The sequence below is a fragment of the Engraulis encrasicolus genome, chromosome 2 (genome assembly GCF_034702125.1).
Source record: "Engraulis encrasicolus isolate BLACKSEA-1 chromosome 2, IST_EnEncr_1.0, whole genome shotgun sequence".
Lineage (NCBI taxonomy): Eukaryota > Metazoa > Chordata > Actinopteri > Clupeiformes > Engraulidae > Engraulis > Engraulis encrasicolus.
The window spans coordinates 11477774-11500273 of NC_085858.1; the positions used below are offsets into that span (position 1 = coordinate 11477774).

General features: G+C 42.8%; 1 protein-coding gene across 1 annotated transcript in view; it reads left to right on the forward strand.

Annotated features, from left to right (window-relative positions):
• LOC134467845 (protein kinase C beta type) overlaps positions 1 to 22500 on the forward strand; it is a 173564-nt gene that overhangs the window by 48440 nt on the left and 102624 nt on the right. Inside the window, exon 4 of the mRNA XM_063221805.1 lies at positions 11122 to 11233. Within this exon, the coding sequence (XP_063077875.1) occupies positions 11122 to 11233 (112 nt within the window). The remainder of the gene's footprint in view (positions 1 to 11121; positions 11234 to 22500) is intronic.

Here is a 22500-nt window from a genome sequence, read left to right on the forward strand (position 1 = left end):
TCAGAATTAATCATCCTAAAAGGTGTGCTTCTTTAGGGTGCTGCATGACATTTGAGAGCTTTTTCCTCAATGAAACCGTTAAGATATGGTCCCCATTGTAAGAACTGTTGGAGCGACTGGAATGCCAATGACCGAGTCTTAATGTATTTCCATATTGCCAGAATGGTGTACATTATAGACTAAAGCTACACTCCTTTAAACTCGAGACTGATTGAAGTGATTGCTTAATAACCTGGCTACGAGGAGATGAAACGGTGTGTAACATGCTGAGGTTATCTCAGCTTGTCTATTTTTGGGGTGGAAAATGAAAACAAGAAAGGGAGTGGGCGTTAAGGGAACGTTTCGCCCCCCTCTAAGCGGCCCCTCGGGGCCCTGTAAGCCACTCAAGTGTGAGCTTCAGGTGCGAAGCCTCTTCCTGTCCTACCTTAACACCGACTTTCACAACAACAACACAACACAAGACATAGAATGACTGACTAAATTCAAAGCACTCTCCTCCAAGTCAAGGTTGTAGTTTTATTTATTTATTATTATTTATTTTACATTGGGTTATACAGACATAAAAATGGTGACCGGTTTCAGCCGTCTGGCATTCGTCAGAGTGTGGTTCATAACACAAGACATTTCAGGACGTGGCCTCTAGATTTCATAGACATATATTTGAAAAGTAGGAGATGAAATCTTTCTAGTGGTGTGTAGTTTGTTGGATAAAAGCTTGTAGAGTGCCAGATGTGTGTTTGGAACTCATTGAAAATATAGTAGTACTGAGTTAAATCAGGCTAAAAACGTGCGCTTCTTAAAAATACTCAGACAGCTCAGTTTGAACTTGCATGCATTACTGCTGTTGAAATACTTCAAATGAATTTCTCCAAAATTTAAGACATTGAATGTCACACAGGTAATTGTAAATTTTTTCTTCCCATATGTTGAATGCCAACCTGTAGTAATATGCTTTTTTCCTGTGTTTTTCTAAATTTCGAAACTAGACTCTCTAATCACTCTAAAGACTCTCTTCTGTGTGATTATGGCAACTCTGTGGCGTCATGAAGATCTCAGATCTTAAGCAGAAATTATGCAAATAAACGGTTGCCTTCAGAACACCAGTTCTGTGTCTTATTGTCAGCTTCCACCCCAACACCCCAACACTCCTCTCCTTTCTGAAGAAGATGCAACATGGAAATGGGCAACCACCCACACAAACTGGTTCTGGCAACATACTGTACATGGTTGCAAACTTTCCTAAATCGCCTTTAAGATCAGTGTTAGGTGAAATCCAGGGCTTGATATCAGATCCTCATAAAAAGTCCATTTCATTTTACTGAACGTATTGTGTTTCAAATTTCGGACTGTTCTGCCCTAATGGTGGGTTTCTATTTTTGGCTTTTTGCGTGTGCCCTCTCAGTGACTGAGGTTACAGTGATGTTGTTTGGGTAAAGACCTCTAAATACCAGTTGGCTTGTCAGGACTCGTTTGAGAGGGTTTAAGACATTGTACTACCAGGGAACTTGTCTGACTGGCTTAGGGAGTGTGTAAGAGATTCAGCCTGAATAAGCTTGGGAGGGGCATAAAAGAGACAGCTTGTGTCCAGGGAAGAGAACACCCCACATACACATTCACACAAATGCTACTGTAAGCTACATGTCTTTATCGCACCCTGCCACATCTCACATAAGAGGTGCAGCGAACCTCCTGATGCTATGTCAGTGTCACTCAAAGCATGCATTTGCACCCAAAGTGTTAAAGGCCAACTTCCGATAAAACTCAGTTTTACTCACTCCTTTCGAAGATCGGACGGTCACCCCAAGTTAAACTCACTTGCAAGGCTCTCATAGCGGTGCGTCAACTCTCCTGGCTGTGTTTCCCGGTGTTTCCCAATTTACATAAATAATGCAGAGAAACGAGCGAATCACGAAAGCCTTTCTGTGTTTCGTCACGTCGAAAGAAGGCGTTGCCCACAAAGGTTTATATCGACCCATTTATCTAAAAACATGTCGAGTAATTTTTTTCTGCTTGTTTTCAAAACAAGCAACGTCTGGTGGCCCGAAACATAGCTTAGCTTAGCTATCAGCTGGTTGCTACTCTCAGGTACACACACAGCACAAAGCCTCATACATAAAGCCTGCTCACTCCGGTTGCTCCGTGCCTACAGCTCGCCTAGGGGTCGCTGTCGAAAGAGCACAGCCCTGAATGGAGCCTGCACGCCTCCGTTGGCGCCCCTATAGTGCAGTACCACCCGTGGAACTGGCAACTCTGTTTCCCATTACATTCTCTCCAGGAGCTGGAGGACTGAGCCAATCAGAGACGCGTTTCTTTGAGAGCAGGAGGAGTGAGCCAATCAGAGACGCATTTCCACGAGAAACACGGAACACTCTCTCGTTTCTCCACAAGCCACCTTGCCAGCTTGCAAAAACGTCTTGAAACAAAGCAACCAGAACGTTTTTTAAAACAGGACCAACGCGTAACACATTCAATAACAATTGGGAACACGGCAATATTAATTAAATTACGTTGAGAGGCGATCTTTAACATTTTAACATGTTAAATGTTGACAACAATCAAAGCAACTGCATGCAGGTGAATTGTGCAAAGCAACTCAAAGTGAGGTTCAGTGTTCCTTGAGGAACGAGATGTTGATGAAGACAACTCTAGATACTCTATATCTACAGCAAATGTAATTCACTGCCGGTCGGGAATCTATGGAAAATTCATAGGGATATTGAATTGCTATGGTCATAGAACTGGCCACCAAATCACTGTGAAGTGCATCATACATGTCACCTCACCCTATTGGTTGTAGGACTATTTTGTTGCTTGCCGAGGGATTTGAAAGGCAACCACCCGCCGCCTACTTTATGACCACTTTTCTAGATTCTTCCTCAAACTGAAATGATGGGTTTACTGAAGGACAGCAATGATGACTGAATCAGTCTGAAAAAGTTGTGAGAATTTTAATCTTGTACAAACGCAAATTTCACCTTCAGTGGGAAATCAAATCAATCACTTTTAATTCACCACCACCATCTTAACATCTGAACAGCTATGCTGTCCAAATGCAACAATGAACTTGACCTTGCTTCGCTCAGTTTGCTTATGCATTGCTGGTGTTTTTACTGTAAGTGTAAGATCAAGTTAAATTTGTTCACTTCTGCATGTCCTCTCGCTCTTATTCTGCATGTCCTCTCGCTCACATGCGCTCTCTCTCTCTCTCTCTCTCTCTCTCTCTCTCTCTCTCTCTCTCTCTCTCTCTCTCTCTCTCTCTCTCTCTCTCTCTCTCTCTCTCCCCCTCCCCCTCTGTCGTGCGGTATCTGCTCGTCTGGGTTGTATACTTTGTAAAATTAACACAGGAAGTGTTTGTGCAATGCAAGCCTTTTTGAATGTCCGCAGAGTGGTGGCTGTTGAGCCAACAATGAAGGCAGCTCTCATGACAGCTGAATGGCACCCATATGAACCCAGGAAATGGTGGCATTTTTCTGTGTACTGTACTAGTATTTTTTAATGTGTACCCGTTAACTAGTTTCCAATCTGAGATTGTCGCTCATGCTCTGTGTACCTCTGTTGATTTACTTTGATATTTATTTTAAGGACGGCGTTTTACAAACACATTTCTCTGTGCATGCACAGCACGTGGGGTATGTGTGTATATCAGTAAACATCCGTACACACTGCAGAGCAAACACCACATAGTGTTTTGAAGACTGCAGGACTGCAGTATTGCAGTATTGCACTCTCAGTTCTACATTTAATTCTTCATTTTTTCCCTCTGAGTGCAAATATTTCTTGCATTTAAAGAAGCTTTAACTTAAGCCCGGAATACATTGCACAATGTTTGGCTCTGCCACTGTCGCCCCAAATAAGGTTGCAATAAACCTGGGTGTCATGATGGATGACCATCTACACTACCATGATTGATGGCCACATTGCCTTGGTCACTCACTTGGTTGTGCCGCTTTTCATTGTTGAACACACAACAACAACAGCTGTACCTGACCCAATATACCACACCGTCTGGTACAGACCATTATCTATTGCCTTCAGTACAAAAGACTGTGCATTAAAAGCTGTAAATGGTCCTTGGAGCAGCGGTGCTTCTGACTCAACCCAAAAGGGTGCATGTCCCTAGCCAGGCCATGCCCTCTTAGTGATGCAAACCCTTCAGCGTTGCTACTAGTCAGGTCAAGAGCAATGCAAGTACTTTTGGGAACTCCTCCCACTTTGCCGGGAATCAAACAACCATTAGAAAACCAAGGGAGGCGGTTCAACCATGCCGTTTGGGAAATGCTAATTGTTATGTTCTTGGTCAGACAAAGTCTTGAAGAGATTTGAAAGTCGATGATAATCAGGCTAGCATGTCTCTCCTCTTGATGTCAACGTGCATTGACTACGGGTGTCTGTTTTAATTAAGCACAAGGCCCTGACCCTCACATACAAAGCCACCTGGTTTTCCTCAGGCTTATTTGAAGGAAACTATACTAAAGCCTCATGTTCCCTCCAAAATGTTGCGTTGCTCCAAAGTGTCTAGCCTTGTCCCAGTCCAAACGATTCTGTGCCTGTCCTGTAATGGTGGAATAAGCTACCAGCTGCTAGAAGAGTAGGTCATCCCTCTCAAGCTTCAAGAAGCTTGTGAACTCATCTCTTCCGGGAGAGCTTCCCTACATAACAAAACAAAACAAAGCTAACCCTGTATAACCCTTTGCACTAACTTTTCTAATGTTGTCGTGCCTGCACACTGCAAGTCCCACGTAAATTGTACATCACCGCACTGTACTTTTGTACCTTTGTGCTACTTGTCTACTGCTTCACTTCCCCCACACTGCACTTTTCCATGTGCGTATGTCCTCTTTGTAAGAGTCACTTTGGATGAAAACGGCTAGATGTAACACACAAACAGCAATAATAAGAAAAATACAAAATGACACACAAACATGTCCAGGCCCTATCAAAGAAGTAGACGAGACAGAGAGAAATGCATAGGACCGTATCATTGGTTAATTTTGCCAGCCACTTGGCGCATTTATGCGCTTTCTCTCTCTTTCTCTTTCTCTTTCTCTCTCTCTCTCTCTCTCTCTCTCTCTCTCTCTCTCTCTCTCTCTCTCTCTCTCTCTCTCTCTCTCTCTCACATTCTTTCTCTATCTCTCTCTCTGACTCTCAGAGCTTCCTTGTCCCATTTCCTCTATCACTCTGACTTCTCTCTTTCTCTCTAGCTTCCTCCTTCATTTTTGTTGTGCTCATCATTGGTCAACCTCACAATATTGTTGGTCACACATCTGTCCATCTCTCCCTCTCTCCCTGTCTCACTCCCTCCCTCTGTCCCTTTCTTCCACCCATCCATCCATCCATCCATCCATCCATCCATCCATCCATCCATCCATCCATCCATCCATCCATCCATCCATCCATCTCTCCCTCTCCTTCTCTCCCTCTCTCTCTAACTCTCTCCCTCTCTCTCTCTCTCTCTCTCTCTCTCTCTCTCTCTCTCTCTCTCTCCCTCTCTCTCTCTCTCTCTCTCTCTCTCTCTCTCTCTCTCTCTCTCTCTCTCTCTCTTTCTCTGCCCTTCTGATCAATACTCATGTATGCACACAGGCCACATGCACACGCCTTGTTTACAGTGGTGTCATAATGGAATTGACCCAGCCATACTTAGACACATGGTTCATCATATTCCTATCCTAACTGTGTGGGTGCGTGCTTGCTTTTGATGGAGATTGCCATTAGGGGGGGTTGACTTAATACCTGTCTGGTGAAGGGTTGACTTGAGGTCACTCTGTGGCTGAAGGCAGATTAAAGGCAATGGTGTGTGTGTGTGGGGGGGCAACATTATTGTATTGCAGTTATCATCAGGGCCGCTGACAGCTTTTCCTGGGCCCAGGACAAAACCATCTGAAAAGGCACCCAACTCAATACCTACAATGTAATAGGGTCCCAATGCCAATTCTGGGCTCCTCAATTTTCTGGGCCCGGGACAACTGACCCCTTTGTCCCCCCCTCTCGGCAGGCCTGGTCATCATCATATGTCATAACGGCTGGCCAGCTGCATGGATGTGGCCTTGCCCTTTATCTCCCCTCCATGTCATATATTCACCACATATCCAGTTATTGTATTATCTGAAATCTATGTTATCATCTCTCTCTCTCTCTCTCTCTCTCTCTCTCTCTCTCTCTCTCTCTCTCTCTCTCTCTCTCTCTCTCTCTCTCTCTCTCTCTCTCTCTCTCTCGCTCTTTCTCTACCTGGTCCTCTCTTGTCTCTGTGTTATATTCTTCTTTGCAAGTGCTTTTCTTTCTTTCAGGACATGGAAAGGGAGGGGGGATTGATGATAAATCAAATGTTGTTGAAACTGTTTCACCAGTATGTATGGATATTTTCATTTTATATAATTATAATATATGAAAGGTTGAAATGAATATTTTCTGAAACACATTTTAATCAGGGTAAAGCTTTTGGCTTGAAACTTGGCTATTCATCTTTGCAGAATTGCTACTGTTCATATTAGATTGGTTTGCTGGCATGGACCTTGATTTTGAGAGCAGCATATAATTTCAATCATGGATAAAGTTATGGCTATGGGAAGACAAATCCAGAAAATATCTAGAAGCCCTCATCTGTCCTGAAACCATTTTTGATATCGGTTTGCAGTCATTATGAGTTTGTGATGCATTTGCAACCTAGTGTAGATTCTTGTGATGCATTTGCAACCAACTGGGAGTTGAATTGATGTGCAGGTAAATTAACAGGAGGTAGCCCACATTAAGGCTACTTCTTGACATGTAGCAGAAGCAGTGAAACATTCTCTGAGACTGAGCTTGATATTTAACAGCATCATGTTTCATACAAGGTGCAGTGCTGTCGTGCCTTGAAGGCTGACATTTGCTGCCCAAACTGCTGTGTTGCTGATGTTAAAAGGGCATTCCACTCATTAAGTGCCCACACACACTTAATACTTTGGGATTCTTCCAATTGGCATCATATGATACCTGTATGCGAGCCATGAGGCAAATCGAAGAGGGTCGCCTGGGGAGGGCATGTGAATTGACATAGAATGACCCAGTGTATTGTTTTGATAAAGGCAACCGAGGTGCAAACATTGGTGTGCCTTGAGATCGAAAAGAAAAGGGTTGATGACATCTGGCTTTAGGGACTGTTAGTTATTTATTTTCGGTGTTGTTGAAAGATGATCATCAAATTTTGCATGACCCTCCCCTAGTGAGCTTCAAAACTTTGATGACCCTCCCCGAGACGCTGTCAAAAATGCATGACCCTCCCCTAGGAGGGTCTGCTGCTGCTGCTTACTGAATGGCATCCTGATCTTGGAAACTAGCTACTTCACGAAGGAAGAGGCATTTCGTAAATTTAGCCTAATTTTACTGTTCTTCAGACACAACAAATCAACGGGGTTCACCGACCTGTATCATTGGGCATCTGATGGTGTGATCAATTTTAGCGAAAGGGGGAGGCGTTTTTGAGGCTATATATCGAAACATATAAAAGCAAGGTAGGCTACTTTGGAATGATTTTTGTAATAAATGGGCCAAACGTTTTTGGATGACCCTCCCCTAGCAAGCTTAAAAAAACTTTGATGACCCTCCTCGCAGCAATGAAAAAAATGACACGACCCTCCCTTAGTTTGTTCCGGTGACCCCGAAAAGGAATAACGAACAGTCCCTTACTGGACGTTGTCTCTGCTGTTCCAGTAGTTTCCAGTCCATGCCAGTTATGAACCTCAATGGGTTTTGGATTCGTCTTGAGCATCCCAACCAATTTCCCTTCATCTGAGGGTGATGGTTTGAGTCTTCTGGAATAACTTGGCACACCCTAATTACTAATAACTGTTTGAAGTTATGATCTTGAAGCTGAAGTAATTTGTAATTGACTTAAAGAAACCATCTCCTCCATGTGAAACTCTGTTATCCTTCTTGATTCTGATTTTTTATTGTTTAAAGCCTAAAAGATTCATATTTGTGCATGCAAGTCTTATTTTTACTTGCTGTTACAGATAGTACAATATCTAGTAAATGTAATGATCCAAATCAATTATCAAGAGCACACAAACACACACACAACATGTATGTCAATGATGAGTGTAAACCACATTTGGCTTCCCCTACTCCACAACTAGGCCTGGGAACCGCTGGCCAAACCGCTGGCCAAACTGTAGTTGCATGACACGTATCATGGTAATGACCTCATTATCCAAAAAGGTCAGCACTATGGTGATCAGAATACAAACCACTGTGTGTGTCTGTGTCTGTGTCTGTGTCTGTGTCTGTGTGTGTGTGTGTGTGTGTGTGTGTGTGTGTGTGTGTGTGTGTGTGTGTGTGTGTGTGTGTGTGTGTGTGTGTGTGTGTGTGTGTGTGTGTGTGTGTGTGTGTGTGTGTGTGTGTGAGAGAGAGAGAGAGAGAGCACACTAGAGCTGCACGATATCAGAAAATAATTCGATACTCGATACCTCGATAACGATATTTTAGCGATATTCAGAAATGTAGCCGAGTATTTTTCTTGTCACTAATTTGTCAGTCTGTGTGGGGGGCGTGGCTTTGGTTATTGCGTGCTTCTTGCACATTTGTTGACATTCAGCAAGTGATTGGACTGCACAGAAATGTTTTACTTGTTCGCGATAATCAAGTAATTTTCGCGATACGCATATCGGCACTATTGATATCGCAATATCGATACATTTTCGATATATTGTGCAGCCCTAGAGTACAGTACATTCATCCTGGCCTGCCTGTGACCCTGCCCCACTTCATTGTGTGGCCTCCAAAAGCCGCGCCCGTAATGGTGGCATCAGGTCGCTGTGTCCAGCCACGCTCCGCTGCTCCCTCTTAAAGCAGAGCCACCCGTCTCTCTCCAGCGCACTACTGGCCATGCAGCCAACCCTTTGTTAGTGCTGCGCTTGGGTGCCACCAATGCAGTCATTGGATGGGTGCAACTATTGGTTGTGGAAAATGAGATGGAAGGATGGGGTGAAGTTGATGTTGGGATGGGGTGAAGATGGTGGTGAGGGAATGTGGTTGGAGCTGATGAATTATGGATGCAGTTTGAGAGATCATGTCATGGTGGTGGAGATGCTGAAGGGATCTTCTTTTTTTTCTTTTTTTATAAAGATTTTTTTTTGTATTTTTGACTTTATTGATGATAGTATAGTGAAAATGGTGACAGGAAGCGAGTGATGGGGAAGGACTGGCAAAAGACCCGGGCCATGGAATAGAACCTGGGTCGGCCGCATAGTAGACGAGTGCCCTACCGTTAGGCCATGGTAGGGTCTTAAGGGACCGTCCTGAGTGAGGCTGCACAGTCAACTCTGCAGTGTAGATTCTACTCTTGGATAATTACTCTGGGACCAAATACACTAGTCTAGAAGATCTAAATAAACTCCCAAATGTTGAATTAACTGTGCAAAGTTTACTGTGTGTTGTTGATAAAGGATGTTCATTGCTTGTGTGCCTGTTTATGCGTGCATGTTTGTGTGTGTGTGTTATGTGTTTGTTGCGTGTGTGTGTTGCGTGTGTGTGTTGCGTGCATGTGTGTATGTGCGCATGCGTGTGTGTGTGTGTGTGTGTGTTTGACTGAGGGCGTGAAACTGTGTGAGACAGGAAGAGGGTGGGAGTTGGAGGTGGTAGTATTGGTTTGACAGGAACAAAGTGTTAAGACAAGAAGAGGTGGCTTTAGATTCATAAACTGAACGCAATGACAGCCCCAGCCCAGTACGATAAAAATGTTGGCATTTTTATAGATCTCATAACTAATGGTTATGTGACTGACTACCTCAAAAAATGGAATTGCTCCTTTTTAAATGAAGTGATTTGCTACGGGCGCTTGTTTTTCCCCCCTGCCATGCACATGAAGTACTTTACAACTTCCATGGGATATCCATCAGTGACTTCTACTGTATATTGATATGAGTTTAGATATTGGTCCCATTGTCTGTCTGTATGCATTGATTGTTTCGTGTATATGTCAAAGTTGGGGAATGTTGGTGACCTAGCAGACCTTGGGCCTATACTACTACAAAGCTGCTTCAGGAGTAAACCAGGTGAAAATGAGGACTACAGTCTCTTCTATTAGCCTACATAATTTAGCTCTTAACTTAACCTGGTTTACTCCTGAACCAGCTTTGTAGTATAGGCCTCTCGTCCACCTTTTGGTTAAATGCCTGACTATCATCTATTTGTCATAACCGTTTTCTTGTCTATTGACCTTGCCCTGATCAAGGCCTGAATTGGGCTGAAACATGTTTTTTTTTATTACGATTTAGCCTACATACAAATGTATTGAAGCTTTTTTTTTCACCTTTTTTGAAGTGTGCCTTGGACATCTTTTCTTTAGAATGTGCAGGTAGTTTAGGTAGGTTTGGTTGAGGTAGGTTTGAGGTGTACATGATGTATATGTGTATCGCAGAGCTCTAAATTAACTTTTTTCGCTACTAGCCGAAATGGCTAGATGATGTTAATTTTACTAGTCAACACACACTCACTAACGGGTCAAAGTGGCTAGGGAGCCAAACTGAAATTTCTCCAGCGTTTGGCCGATTGGCAGGTTCATTTAGAGCCCTGTGTGTATGTGTGTATTATGTACAGTGTGTTGAATAATTCAGAAGAGGCTCTTCATTGAGATGTATCAGGAGGATGGTCAGTGTGTTAATTTGTGTTTAGTTTGTTCCTGTTGGCCTGTTCCTGGGTGGTTATATTGCCCTCACAGCAGCACCACAATCAACCAGCCATGCTCTCATTTCCTGTCTAGTCTAAATATATAGTGAGTTTGCCTTCTTTGCAGTATGCTAGTGGTTTAATGATGTTTACTGTTCTCTCTGTGTGTGTGTGTGCGTGCGTGCGTGCGTGCGTGTGTGTGGGTGCGTGCCTGCGTGTACTGTGTGCAATTTTACGGTACCTACTGTAAGTTCAGGCTCAATAACTGACTCGTCTGCTATGTTGCCATGATGTGCTTTATGTGAAGCACTCACTGTTCTTTTTCTCTATCTTCCTCCCTCTCTTCCTCTCTTTCTCTCTCTCTCTCTCTCTCTCTCTCTCTCTCTCTCCCTCTCTCTCTCTCTCTCTCTCTCTCTCTCTCTCTCTCTCTCTCTCTCTCTCTCTACCTCTCTCTCTCTCTCTCTCTCTCTCTCTCTCCAGGACCCGCGCAGCAAACACAAGTTCAAGGTGCACACGTACTCCAGCCCCACCTTCTGTGACCACTGCGGCTCGCTGCTCTACGGCCTCATCCATCAGGGCATGCGCTGTGAACGTACGTACAGTACAAGCACTCAATCAACCAAACCAATCAATATCTACTGTGTTATATAGCACACTGACACATGTCTGCTAAATGTTATGTAACCATGTCTATAGTATCAGCAATACAGGATATCAAATGGGCTCTACAGCAGGGGACAGGTTTTTCTATTAGCCAAAAATGACATGCATCAGTACTGTGGGTTTGCATAGCGATTTAAATTGGATGAACCCTTGGCAATAGTGCTCTCTGTCTGATGGAGACATCATGTGGGGAGAGGCCTATGGTCTAAAGCGTTTCGCTAGGCAGCACCGTGAAACTGTTGTTGTTCATTAGTGGTAAATTCTTTAACAAAGAACCATCAGTACTACTATATTGATTTTTCCCTGTATAAAAGATATTGGTCTGAGAGCAGGAAATAAATAACCATCCTACAAATATCACCTGCCATATCTATTTGCCAATCAATACTTAAACCCTCTTATTGTCACAGTAGGAACATGACACATGGAAGAACTTAGGATATGACATTAAAGGTGCAATATATTTAATATTTAAAAGTATCTGCCTTCGCTCTATTGGCCTTTCATTAGTCACGTCGCATCACGACATGTGGATGGTATGCTACCGCAGCGTGACTCAGTTAGCCTCTTAGTGGGCAACCTGGTTGTAGGTTTTTGGTAAGTAAGGCCACAGTGGATCTCCCTCCTACTTGTGCATCTCTACCCACTTCATGCCATGGGGTGGGTAATGAATAATTCCTGGGCTTACTAAGTCAATTACTCACAGAAGGGTTTTTTTAGAATACCATATGGTGTCCTTCCTAAAACGGTACATATATTCATATGTTGTGTCACGTTCTGTTTGTTGTGAATTTTTGTGGTATGTGTGTGACTGTTCAGAGCATTATGGGGTCTCTCTTAAGGTGAAACGCTTTTTTTGTACGGTCTTGTGGGCACTACTGGGAATCGATGATTTGTATGTTTCTGTTGCTTTTGAATGCTATGGTTATTCAAGCTGTATGCATTCAACTGTATGAGCATGTCTGTGCGTGTGCATTGCTGTCTGTCTGTGTGCATATCTGTCTGACAGAAATGATATACATTGAATGCCTTAGTGCTGTGAATTGTGGCTTATTGCGTGTGAGATTCTGCCACATCCTCTGAATGCGTACTCAAACAACACCACAATCTGCCCAGTTCTCAGCTGGAAAACCCCTGTTACGACAACATTACCATCCAGGACCATCACAAGCGATTGTCGTGCAGCTTTTCTTCATTGTGTGCGACGTTCTAAGATAGAATTTTCCTGTTCAAAGAGTCACTGGCCAAGCCCAGTTTTACCCGTGTCACATTGTGACACAATAATTCACCGTCAGTTGACAAAACTGTCACCCTCTTATGCTGCTCTGCTATTCGCTCATGCTTCCCCATACCCCTATCAGTTTTTCCATCAGTACATGCACAGTCTACTGATGTCCAGTCACGACGCACAAGCACTTTTTTGTACTTTCACAATCACCCAACGGCACATGCACACTAAGTACAATATCACCACTTTTAAATTTAGGCTAAAGACTAGGTTGCTCTGTGTTGATTTCTCTAAGCAATTGAGCTTGTAATTTGTTTTTGTTTTTTGTCATAACACTCTATTTAAGTATAATTAATTCATATTTGATCTTTATATGTCATTCAAAACAGCTCAATTGTAGGCAACCGGACGTTTATTTGTAGCATGCAGACACTTCATGCCTTCCACTTCTCTCAGTGGAAAAGTAGTACTACAGCTAAACAGTTTGATTTTTATTAAGATGACCTGTGTCTGAGTCTTCACATCCACAATAGTTGTCACATTGTCACATTCAGTTGTCCTCACAGCAGCAGCGACAGACAGACAGACAGACTTTTGAAGCACAAAATGACACTCATCCACAGAAAACTCCCCCTCCCCCCCATGATCAACCCCTGTACCTGTCCTCTGCCAGTGTGAAGAGGACACTGGCCACCATCAACCCACGCAAAGCAGCTGGCCCAGACAACATACCTGGCCGAGTGTTGAAGGATTGTGCAGAAGAGCTGAAGGATGTCTTCACAGACATCTTTAACATCTCTCTGGAGCAAGCAGTCATCCCATCACTTTTCAAAGCTGCTACCATCATACCCGTGCCGAAGAAATCATCACCATCATGCTTCAATGACTACCGTCCTGTAGCACTGACGCCCATAATCATGAAGTGCTTCGAACGGCTAGTCCTGTCACACATCAAAGCCACCCTACCCCCCACCCTGGACCCCTACCAGTTCGCATACCGAGCCAAGCGATCCACGGAGGATGCAATCTGCTCTGCCCTCCATCCAGCCCTCACCCACTTGGACAATAAAGACTCATATGTGAGAATGCTGTTCATTGACTTCAGTTCAGCATTCAATACCATAATACCACAACAACTCATGAGAAAACTGGACAAACTAGGTTTCAGCACCTCCCTCTGCAAGCAGTACGGGTAGGGAATAACACCTCAAGCACCCTGACCCTGAGCACGGGGGCTCCGCAAGGTTGTGTTCTCAGCCCCCTGCTGTTCACGCTGCTGACACATGACTGCACAACGACCCACAGCACTAACCATCTAGTGAAGTTTGCGGATGATACAACACTGGTGGGCCTCATCACTAAGGGCGATGAGACCCACTACAGAGAAGAAGTAGACCTGCTGGCCAGATGGTGCAAAGACAACAACCTCCTGCTGAATGTCAACAAGACCAAGGAGATTGTTGTCAACTTTCAGAGGGTCCAAAAACAACTGCCACCACTGACCATCGACGGTGATGCTGTGGAGAGAGTGAGCAGCACCAAGTTCCTTGGAGTGCACATCAGCGACGACCTCTCTTGGACCACCAACACTACATCACTGGCGAAGAAGGCCCATCAGCGTCTCTACTTCTTGCGCAAACTAAAGAAGGCAAGTGCTACACCCTCCATCATGACAACATTCTACAGAGGAACCATAGAGAGCGTCGTGTCCAGCTGCATCACAGTGTGGGGAGGAAGCTGCACGGAGAAAAACAGGAAGACACTCCAGCGTGTTGTGAACACAGCGAAGAAGATCATTGGAGTACCACTCCCCTCCCTGCAGGACATTTACACCGCACGCCTCACCCGAAAAGCACTGATGATCATCAAAGACACAAGCCACCCTGCACACAAACTGTTCAGCCTCCTACCCTCTGGAAAGAGGTACAGGCGCCTCCGTTCCCGTACCACCAGGCTTGCAAGCAGCACGATGCATCAAGCAATCAAGATACTGAACACTCAACCCACTCTCCCTTCACTGTCAGCCTCTAGCCAGCCAGGCCACTGACAACGCTCCCCCCCCCTCATCCCCACCACCATATCTGCGACTGAACATTCCACCTGCACTACTACATCTGTGACTGAACTTTCAACCTGCACTAACTCAAAACATACACATGCACACACACACACACACACACACACACACACACACTAGTATAGGTTGATATGTAAGTTTTGGAACATTTCATATAGATTTTTCCATTTGGTGTTTTTTTTACTTCTAGGACCCCCCCGAATACAAATCCACCTGTTTCCATTTTTTTCGTGAACATTTAGTGGCAAATTGAAGATGGCTGCCATTGTGTGTAGAAATTTCACCATTAATGCCGTTTTAAGTGAAAAGTGAAAGCCCATTGGGAAACTCCAACTCCCATTGTCATTGTGACACAGCACTCCACAGCACACAAGTGAACACTGCATACTGCACACAACAAAATTGCATTTATGCCTCACCCGTGCAAGGGGGCAGCCCTCAGTGGCGCCCCATGGGGAGCAGTGCGGTGGGACGGTACCATGCTCAGGGTACCTCAGTCATGGAGGAGGATGGGGGAGAGCACTGGTTGATTACTCCCCCCACCAACCTGGCGGGTTGGGAGTCGAACCGGCAACCTCTGGGATGCAAGTCTGACGCCCTAACCGCTCACCCATGACTGCCTTAAGGTTCAATTGAACTGTTTTATAATTCCAGGGCAACATTGAATAGAAAACAAATTATTTTCAATGTTTTCCTTCATTTTTTGTGGCAAAATCCAAGATGGCTGACATAATTTATGGTGAAATTGGCATATTTAATATTTTGAAGTCTATAAAGCCATTGTTGACTTGTTTTGGTAATATTTGTTACATGAATGTGAAGTCAGCCATTACATAAACTAAGCCCATTACAAAATCCAAGATGGAAGACATTTTGTTTAGCAAAATCAACATTAATGTTGCTTTCAGGTCTATAAATCAATAAATGATACTCTACTCTACTCTGACGCCATTCATTTGTGAATTCGAGCACAGAGGATTCCATATTGTTCCAACAACAATTGCTATGAGTCACTTCATGTACAGTAGGCCTACCTATTATGCAGTGCTACCTGTACAGTAATATGCACATTCACTGGATTGGCTGCCTATATCGAGGGCTACAAAGTTGCTTCAAGGTCGGCCTCAGCTTATCTGAAGGCTGTGAAACCGTATGTTCTATCCGGGATGTTGCATTCCTCCAATGCCAACAATCTTGCCATGCTCTCTGCTCATAGAACTGGGCTTTCTGGCATGACAGTCAGAGAATATCCTCAACTGTAGTGATGGGTCATACCCTGATATGGTCTTCCCTACGGTAAGCCCATGTGCTTCACACGCTCTGAACGTCCCTCATATAATTCCCAACTTACTTAGGCCTATATCATCCATGGTGTCTAATATTATGCTTCACCCATCAGTAGCATCCATTGAGATCACGTCTCTGTGGGTCTGTTGTGGCTCATCCGGTTGGCATGCCTATGTTGGCCTCATAGCAAGTCATCCCAATTCTGAAGCCATGTGTAGTGAAGAAGAGGAGAGTGGGCTCACACGACTTGGAACCAAGGCCTTATTTGAACCCAAACCCAAAGTACTACCATATGTCATGACTCAAGGGGGCTTGGCTGTCCTCCCTGCTGGTTCCTTGGTCTGTCCTCTGTGTTTCAGGTGCAAGATTGGCAGGTGCGCTGACTGCTGATTGCCACACTATCATACACTGACCTTTGTGAGACCTTTGGCATCATGAGGATCCGTATAAGTGGCACAAGTGTGAATCTTTTATGAAAATAATTGACATAAAAATGAAAAGAAACTGGCTCCCTCAATGATGCTGCACATCATGAAGGTGGTCCTCTTGTCCATTATTTTTTTTACAGTTGTTCAATGAAATGAATTAATAGGATTTTCTTTTACTTTCTGATCAGTCTAGAGAGTTTAGTTGGAGGCAACAGGCCAACTTTTTGCAACTAGCCAATTGCTAGCCGACATGTGCGCACAAGATTTACAGTGTGTCACCCCAAATTCCAGATGCTCTTCCTATGAGACGAAACATTTAATGTAATGACAGTTATGTGCCTATCAAAATATTACCAATAGGCGTACAAAATAACACAATAGCTTAATAAACCTGAAAATACCAAATGTTCATATTTTGCTACAATGTTGACCATCTTGGATTTTGCTTCTAAAAATTGGAAACAGATTGTTTTGTTTTCAGAGGGGGTCCTAGAAATATAAAACAAAAATTATCAAAGGGGCCAGCTCAGATTTGGGATGAGACACATTAGCTGGCCATATACACTAGAGAGGTGCGCAATCGTTTTCTAGATGTCATGTTGATTTTTTATAAATTTTAAATGATTTTTGAAAAAGTTCATGTAATGACTGACTGAACGGTCCTGTATACATCAAGAATATTAAAAATACAAGGAAAAAACACTGACTTTAGAGACCTCAAAACACCAAACATGTCATTTTTGCTATATGTTATGTCAGCCATCTTGGATTTTGGTTCTAAAAATGAAGGGGGGAAATAGAATCAGGTAGTTTTGTATTCAGGGGGTCCAAGAGTTGCTAAAAAACACCAATTCAAAAAATGTATATGACATGTCCTTCCATTACATTCAATTGTGTTAGAATCTGACTGCATATCCGCCATCTTGGATTTTGGGCGTTTCCACTTCGGGAAAAAAATGGAAACAGGTGGATTTGAAGACTATTGGGTTTGTAGTTGATAAAAAACACAATTTGGAAAAATCTATATGAAATGTTCCTAAACCTCTTTTTTCTGACATATCCACCTGCACTACACACACACACACACACAGGAGCACCTCCACGCACACACACACACACACACACACACACACACACCACACACACACACACACACACACACACACACACACACACACACACACACACACACACACACACACACACACACACACACACACACAAGCACACTGCACTTTCTGCACTAAACCCAAACATACACACACTGACACACAACTCATACTCACACACATACACACACACACACACACACATACACAGGTACACACACACAGACGCACACCGCACTTTCTACCTGCACTAGACACGCACACGCACACACACACACACACACACACACACACACACACACACACAACACACACACACACACACACACACACACACACACACACACACACACACACACACACACACACGCACACACACACACACACACACGCACACAAAACACATACAAACACACACACACACACACATACTGCTGCTGGTGTATTTAATAAAAACCTTTTTTAATTATTTATTTCTTCAAATGCTACTATTACTATGTCAGAATGCTATAAAGGACTTTTAGAAAAAGCACAACAAAATACCTCCTCTTAATATACAGTCCCAAGAAAAAGTTTGTACACCCTTTGAAATTTCTTACATTTCAGTCAAAATAGATCATAAAACATGATCCGATCTTCCCGGAAATCTCAAGAAGGAACAATCAGAGTCTACTTTAACTAATTCCACAGAAACATTTACATGTTTTCATATTTTTATTGGCCATAAGGCTATAACATTCACAGGAGAGCAAGGCATAAGTAAGTACACCCTTGCATTAAATAGGTTTTAACCCTCAGTTAGTTGCAATATCCTCAACCAGACTTGTCCTGTAGTTGCAGATCAGATTAACAAAACAATCTGGATGTATCTTGTCTCCCTCTTCTTTAGAGAACTGCCTCTCGTCAGCAAGGTTTCTGGGATGTCTGGAGTGCATAGCTTTATTGACTTCATGCCATATAATCTCAATTGTTTTTAGTCAGGGCTTTGACTGGGCTATTCCAGAATGTGTATTTCATTGTTATGAAGCCATTCTAATGTCGATTTGCTTCTTAAGTATGGGTTGTTGTCACATTTCAGCACCCATCCTCTTGTGTGCTTCAACTGTGTGACAGACTTCCTCACGTTCTTTTCTGTAAAATATCACAATAAACTCGAGTTCATTGCTTCACTGATAATAGCAAACTTTCAAGGGCCTGAGGCAGCAAGGTAGCCACATATAATGATGCTCCCACCACCATACTCAGAAGAGGAGATGTAACCAAGAATAGCTAAAAATGGGGTTCATTCTGCCAATCTAAAATTAATGGGGTTTCTGTCCAAAAAAATATTGCTGCACCTTTGAGGTTTGCGAAAAAGCATTTATATGCTTCATAAAATTACTGCTAAATATTCTGTAGACCAACATTGAAACCAAAGTTGAATTTTTCAGGGGAACACATAGTATCATGTTTGGAGGAGAACTGGAGAACCACACCTTCACCAAAACATCATCTCCACTTTTGAGTATGGTGGCGGGAGCATCATTATATGCGGCTACCTTGGTGCCTCAGGCCCTTGTCAGTTAGCTATTATCAGTGGAACAATGAACTCAGAAGTTTATTGAGATATTTTACAGAAAAAATGTGAGGTAGTCTGTCACACAGTTGAAGCACACAAGAGGATGGGTGCTGAAATGGGACAACAACCCATATTTTAGAGGCAATTGACTTTTGAATTGCTTCATAAGAATGGAATACACATTCTGGAATAGCCCAGTCAAAGTTCTGACAAAAAACATTTGAGATGATATGGCATGAAGTCAAGAAAGCTATTCACTCCAGATATCCCAGACACCTTGTTGAAGAAGGGCAGTTTTCTATAGAAGAGGGAGACAAGATACATCCAGATTGCTTTGTTAATCTGATCTGCAACTACAGGAAACATCTGGTTGAGGTTATTGCGACTAACTTAGGGTTAAAACCTATTGAATGCAAGGGTGTACTTACTTATGCCTTGCTGTCCTGTGAATGTTTACATCTTATGGCCAATGAAAATATGAAAACTTGTAAATGTTTGGGTTGAATTAGTTAAAGCAGACTCTGGTTGTTCCTTCTTGTGATTTCCGGAAAGATCAGACCATGTTTTATGACCAATTTTGACAGAAATGTAAGAAATTTCAAAGGGTGTACAAACTTTTTCCTGGGACTGTATGTTCTCTACAAGTCTTCTGTTGTCCAGTCTTGCACTTTAAATGTCTGTATGAGCAATGTCTACGTCCATACTGTCTATGTCCATGTATGAGTACTGTCTATGTCTATACTGTCTATGTCCTTACCTAGATTAGTCTATGTCTGCATGGGAGAGCAAGAAACGCAATTTCAAATTCTTTGTATGACCAGTGCATGTAAAGAAATTGACAATAAACTTGACTTGGACTTGGACTTGGACTTGACTTGAGACAGACAGACAGACAGACAGACAGACAGACAGACAGACAGACAGACAGACAGACAGACAGACAGACAGACAGACAGACAGACAGACAGACAGACAGACAGACAGACAGAACTGCATGTATACTGTACACTGGCGGCAGGCCCCGCGGTATACAGGGTGTCATCGGTGACAGCCAATCCTGATTAGCATGTGTGTGTCCATGTGGGCATGTGTGTGTCCATGTGGCTGCAGCCTGCAGCATGCTGTGACGTGACCACCCAAGTTGCACTGCAGCACCTATGTTTAACTTGGTTGATGTTTTGGCAGAGGTGTCAACGGTCCAATTCAAATGATAAAGAAAAAACTACGATAATTTTGACACTTGAGTAGCTGATCTACCTGAGCTGGGCTACTCATTAAATGGTTCTATGTTGGATTAAAAGTTTAATTAATCACTGTCCCGAGTCAGCCAATGCTTATTTGAGTCATTTGTGAGTGAACGATGGCTCTCGCGACCACTTTCACGATCCGTCCACTGAGAACCCCAAATGACAGAGCGGTCCTACGAGTATAGTGGGAAACACTTCAGTCACTTCTCATACGAAAAGTCGCTGTACATACCATATTCAGATTTGTATCAACTGCTGGCATTCTGTGATGAAAAACATTCTCACAGCGAGCTTATTTAAACAGCATTTTTGTCATGACGGTGTAGATTTTGAGACAGACATGCCACGGGCACCGTGCAAACTACATCATTCTACAGTACATTGTGCCCCTTTATGATCAGCTGAATCTGAGCTGTTTAGGATCAAATTTGTGACATGCCTACACTACTTTCTGAACCTGGGATTGCCACCCCTGTGACTCTGTCCCTCAGTTAACAATATTATTAGTTTTACGATCAGGAATGTCGTCTCGAGGAATCAAGTCTTTGGTGGTGTTAGACGTAATGCTAGCAAATAGCACTGTCCGTGCTTCTCTCCCAATATTTTAATATAGTTAAGTTTTATATTTTAGTGTACAAACCCCAACTCCGATGAAGTTGGGACGTTTGGTAAACAGTGAATAAAATAAAAATGGTATCATTTTCAAAACATTCAATCTATTCATTAGATGGAGAATAGTGAAAAGACAACATATTAGGTGTTAAAACCGAGAAAAAATATTGTTTTGGGGGACATATGTACTCATTTCTAATTTGATAAATCCAACACGTCTCAAAAGAGTTGGGACGGGGATCAGTGAAAGTTAGTAAACATCCAAATAAGATAAAACAACAAAGAAGAACATTTCAAAATGAATTGTACTGACGGACAATATAGGTGTCCAGGTATAAGATCATCACAGAGAGGCTGAGTCACTCAGAATTAAAGATGAAAAGGGAATAATTACCATAGTTATTGCATACATTTTTGAATTCCCTTTGATTTACCATGCTTTAGTGTATATAAGGCATATTTTTGTTATTGAAATCATTGTATAGGTTCATGACATCATGAAATATATATTGGCTGTAGTCTCACTCTAATTCCTGGAGTGCTAGAGCTATTGAAAATTGACCATATTAAGAATGCTTAATGCGTGCAAATGATACAGGGGTGTAACATTCTCCTAAGCACCTGAGCTCACTTGAAATAAACCCAGAAGACATGGGAAACTGTCCTTTGCTTACAGAAGTAAGCAGAAGTTGTAGAAGTCCATTCTTTTTGACAATAATAGAGCATTGCACATCCTGTGCTACAGTGAAAATGGACCATCCAACTTGTGTTAGTGCTAGCTTCAAAAGTCAGCCTCCATGATGGCATGCGGGTGCAGTAGTGCATTGGTTAAGATGTTCTCACTCATCTGTAGAGTTAAATACAGTGCTGAATGGTATAAATGGGTTTTAAACAGCATGAAAAGCCACTCATGCATTATATTTTGAAGGGAGATATTCGATTACTGCCACATAGTAAGGTGAAATTGCATTCTCTACTATGTTTTAACAGTTTGGCTCCATCATAAGGACCAGCAGGTGATAAAATTGTGGGTTTTTGGTCAAGACCCGTCACACTGTAAGCACTACAGAAAGGAAAACACTGCAAAACATGACAAGGAATACACCCACCATTTAAGCTGGTGAAATCATGTCCAAGATAGGAATTAACACTGTTTTTTATATAAAATCATCTCATCGGTTAATGTATTTAACTGTTAAGTGTTGTCTTTTGTTTTGTTTTTAGTCTTCCTCGACATTTGCTGCCATTTATTGTCCCCGTCCCAACTCTTTTGAGACGTGTTGGATTTATCAAATTAGAAATGAGTACATATGTCCCCCAAAACAATATTTTTTCTCGGTTTTAACACTTAATATGTTATCTTTTCACTATTCTCCATCTAATGAATAGATTGAATGTTTTGAAAATGATAGCATTTTGATTTTATTCACTGTTTACCAAACGTCCCAACTTCATCGGAGTTGGGGTTTGTAGTTGTGTCTGTCTGTCTGTCTGTCTGTCTGTCTGCGTGCCTGTCTGTCTGTGTGTCTGTCTGCATTTACTGTCGCTGTGTCTGTGTGTGTGTGTGTGTGCGTGTCTGTGTGTGTGTGTGTGTGTGTGTGCGTGTGTGTGCCCCATAAGGAGGCCACAGGCTGTTATCCAGAACCATGC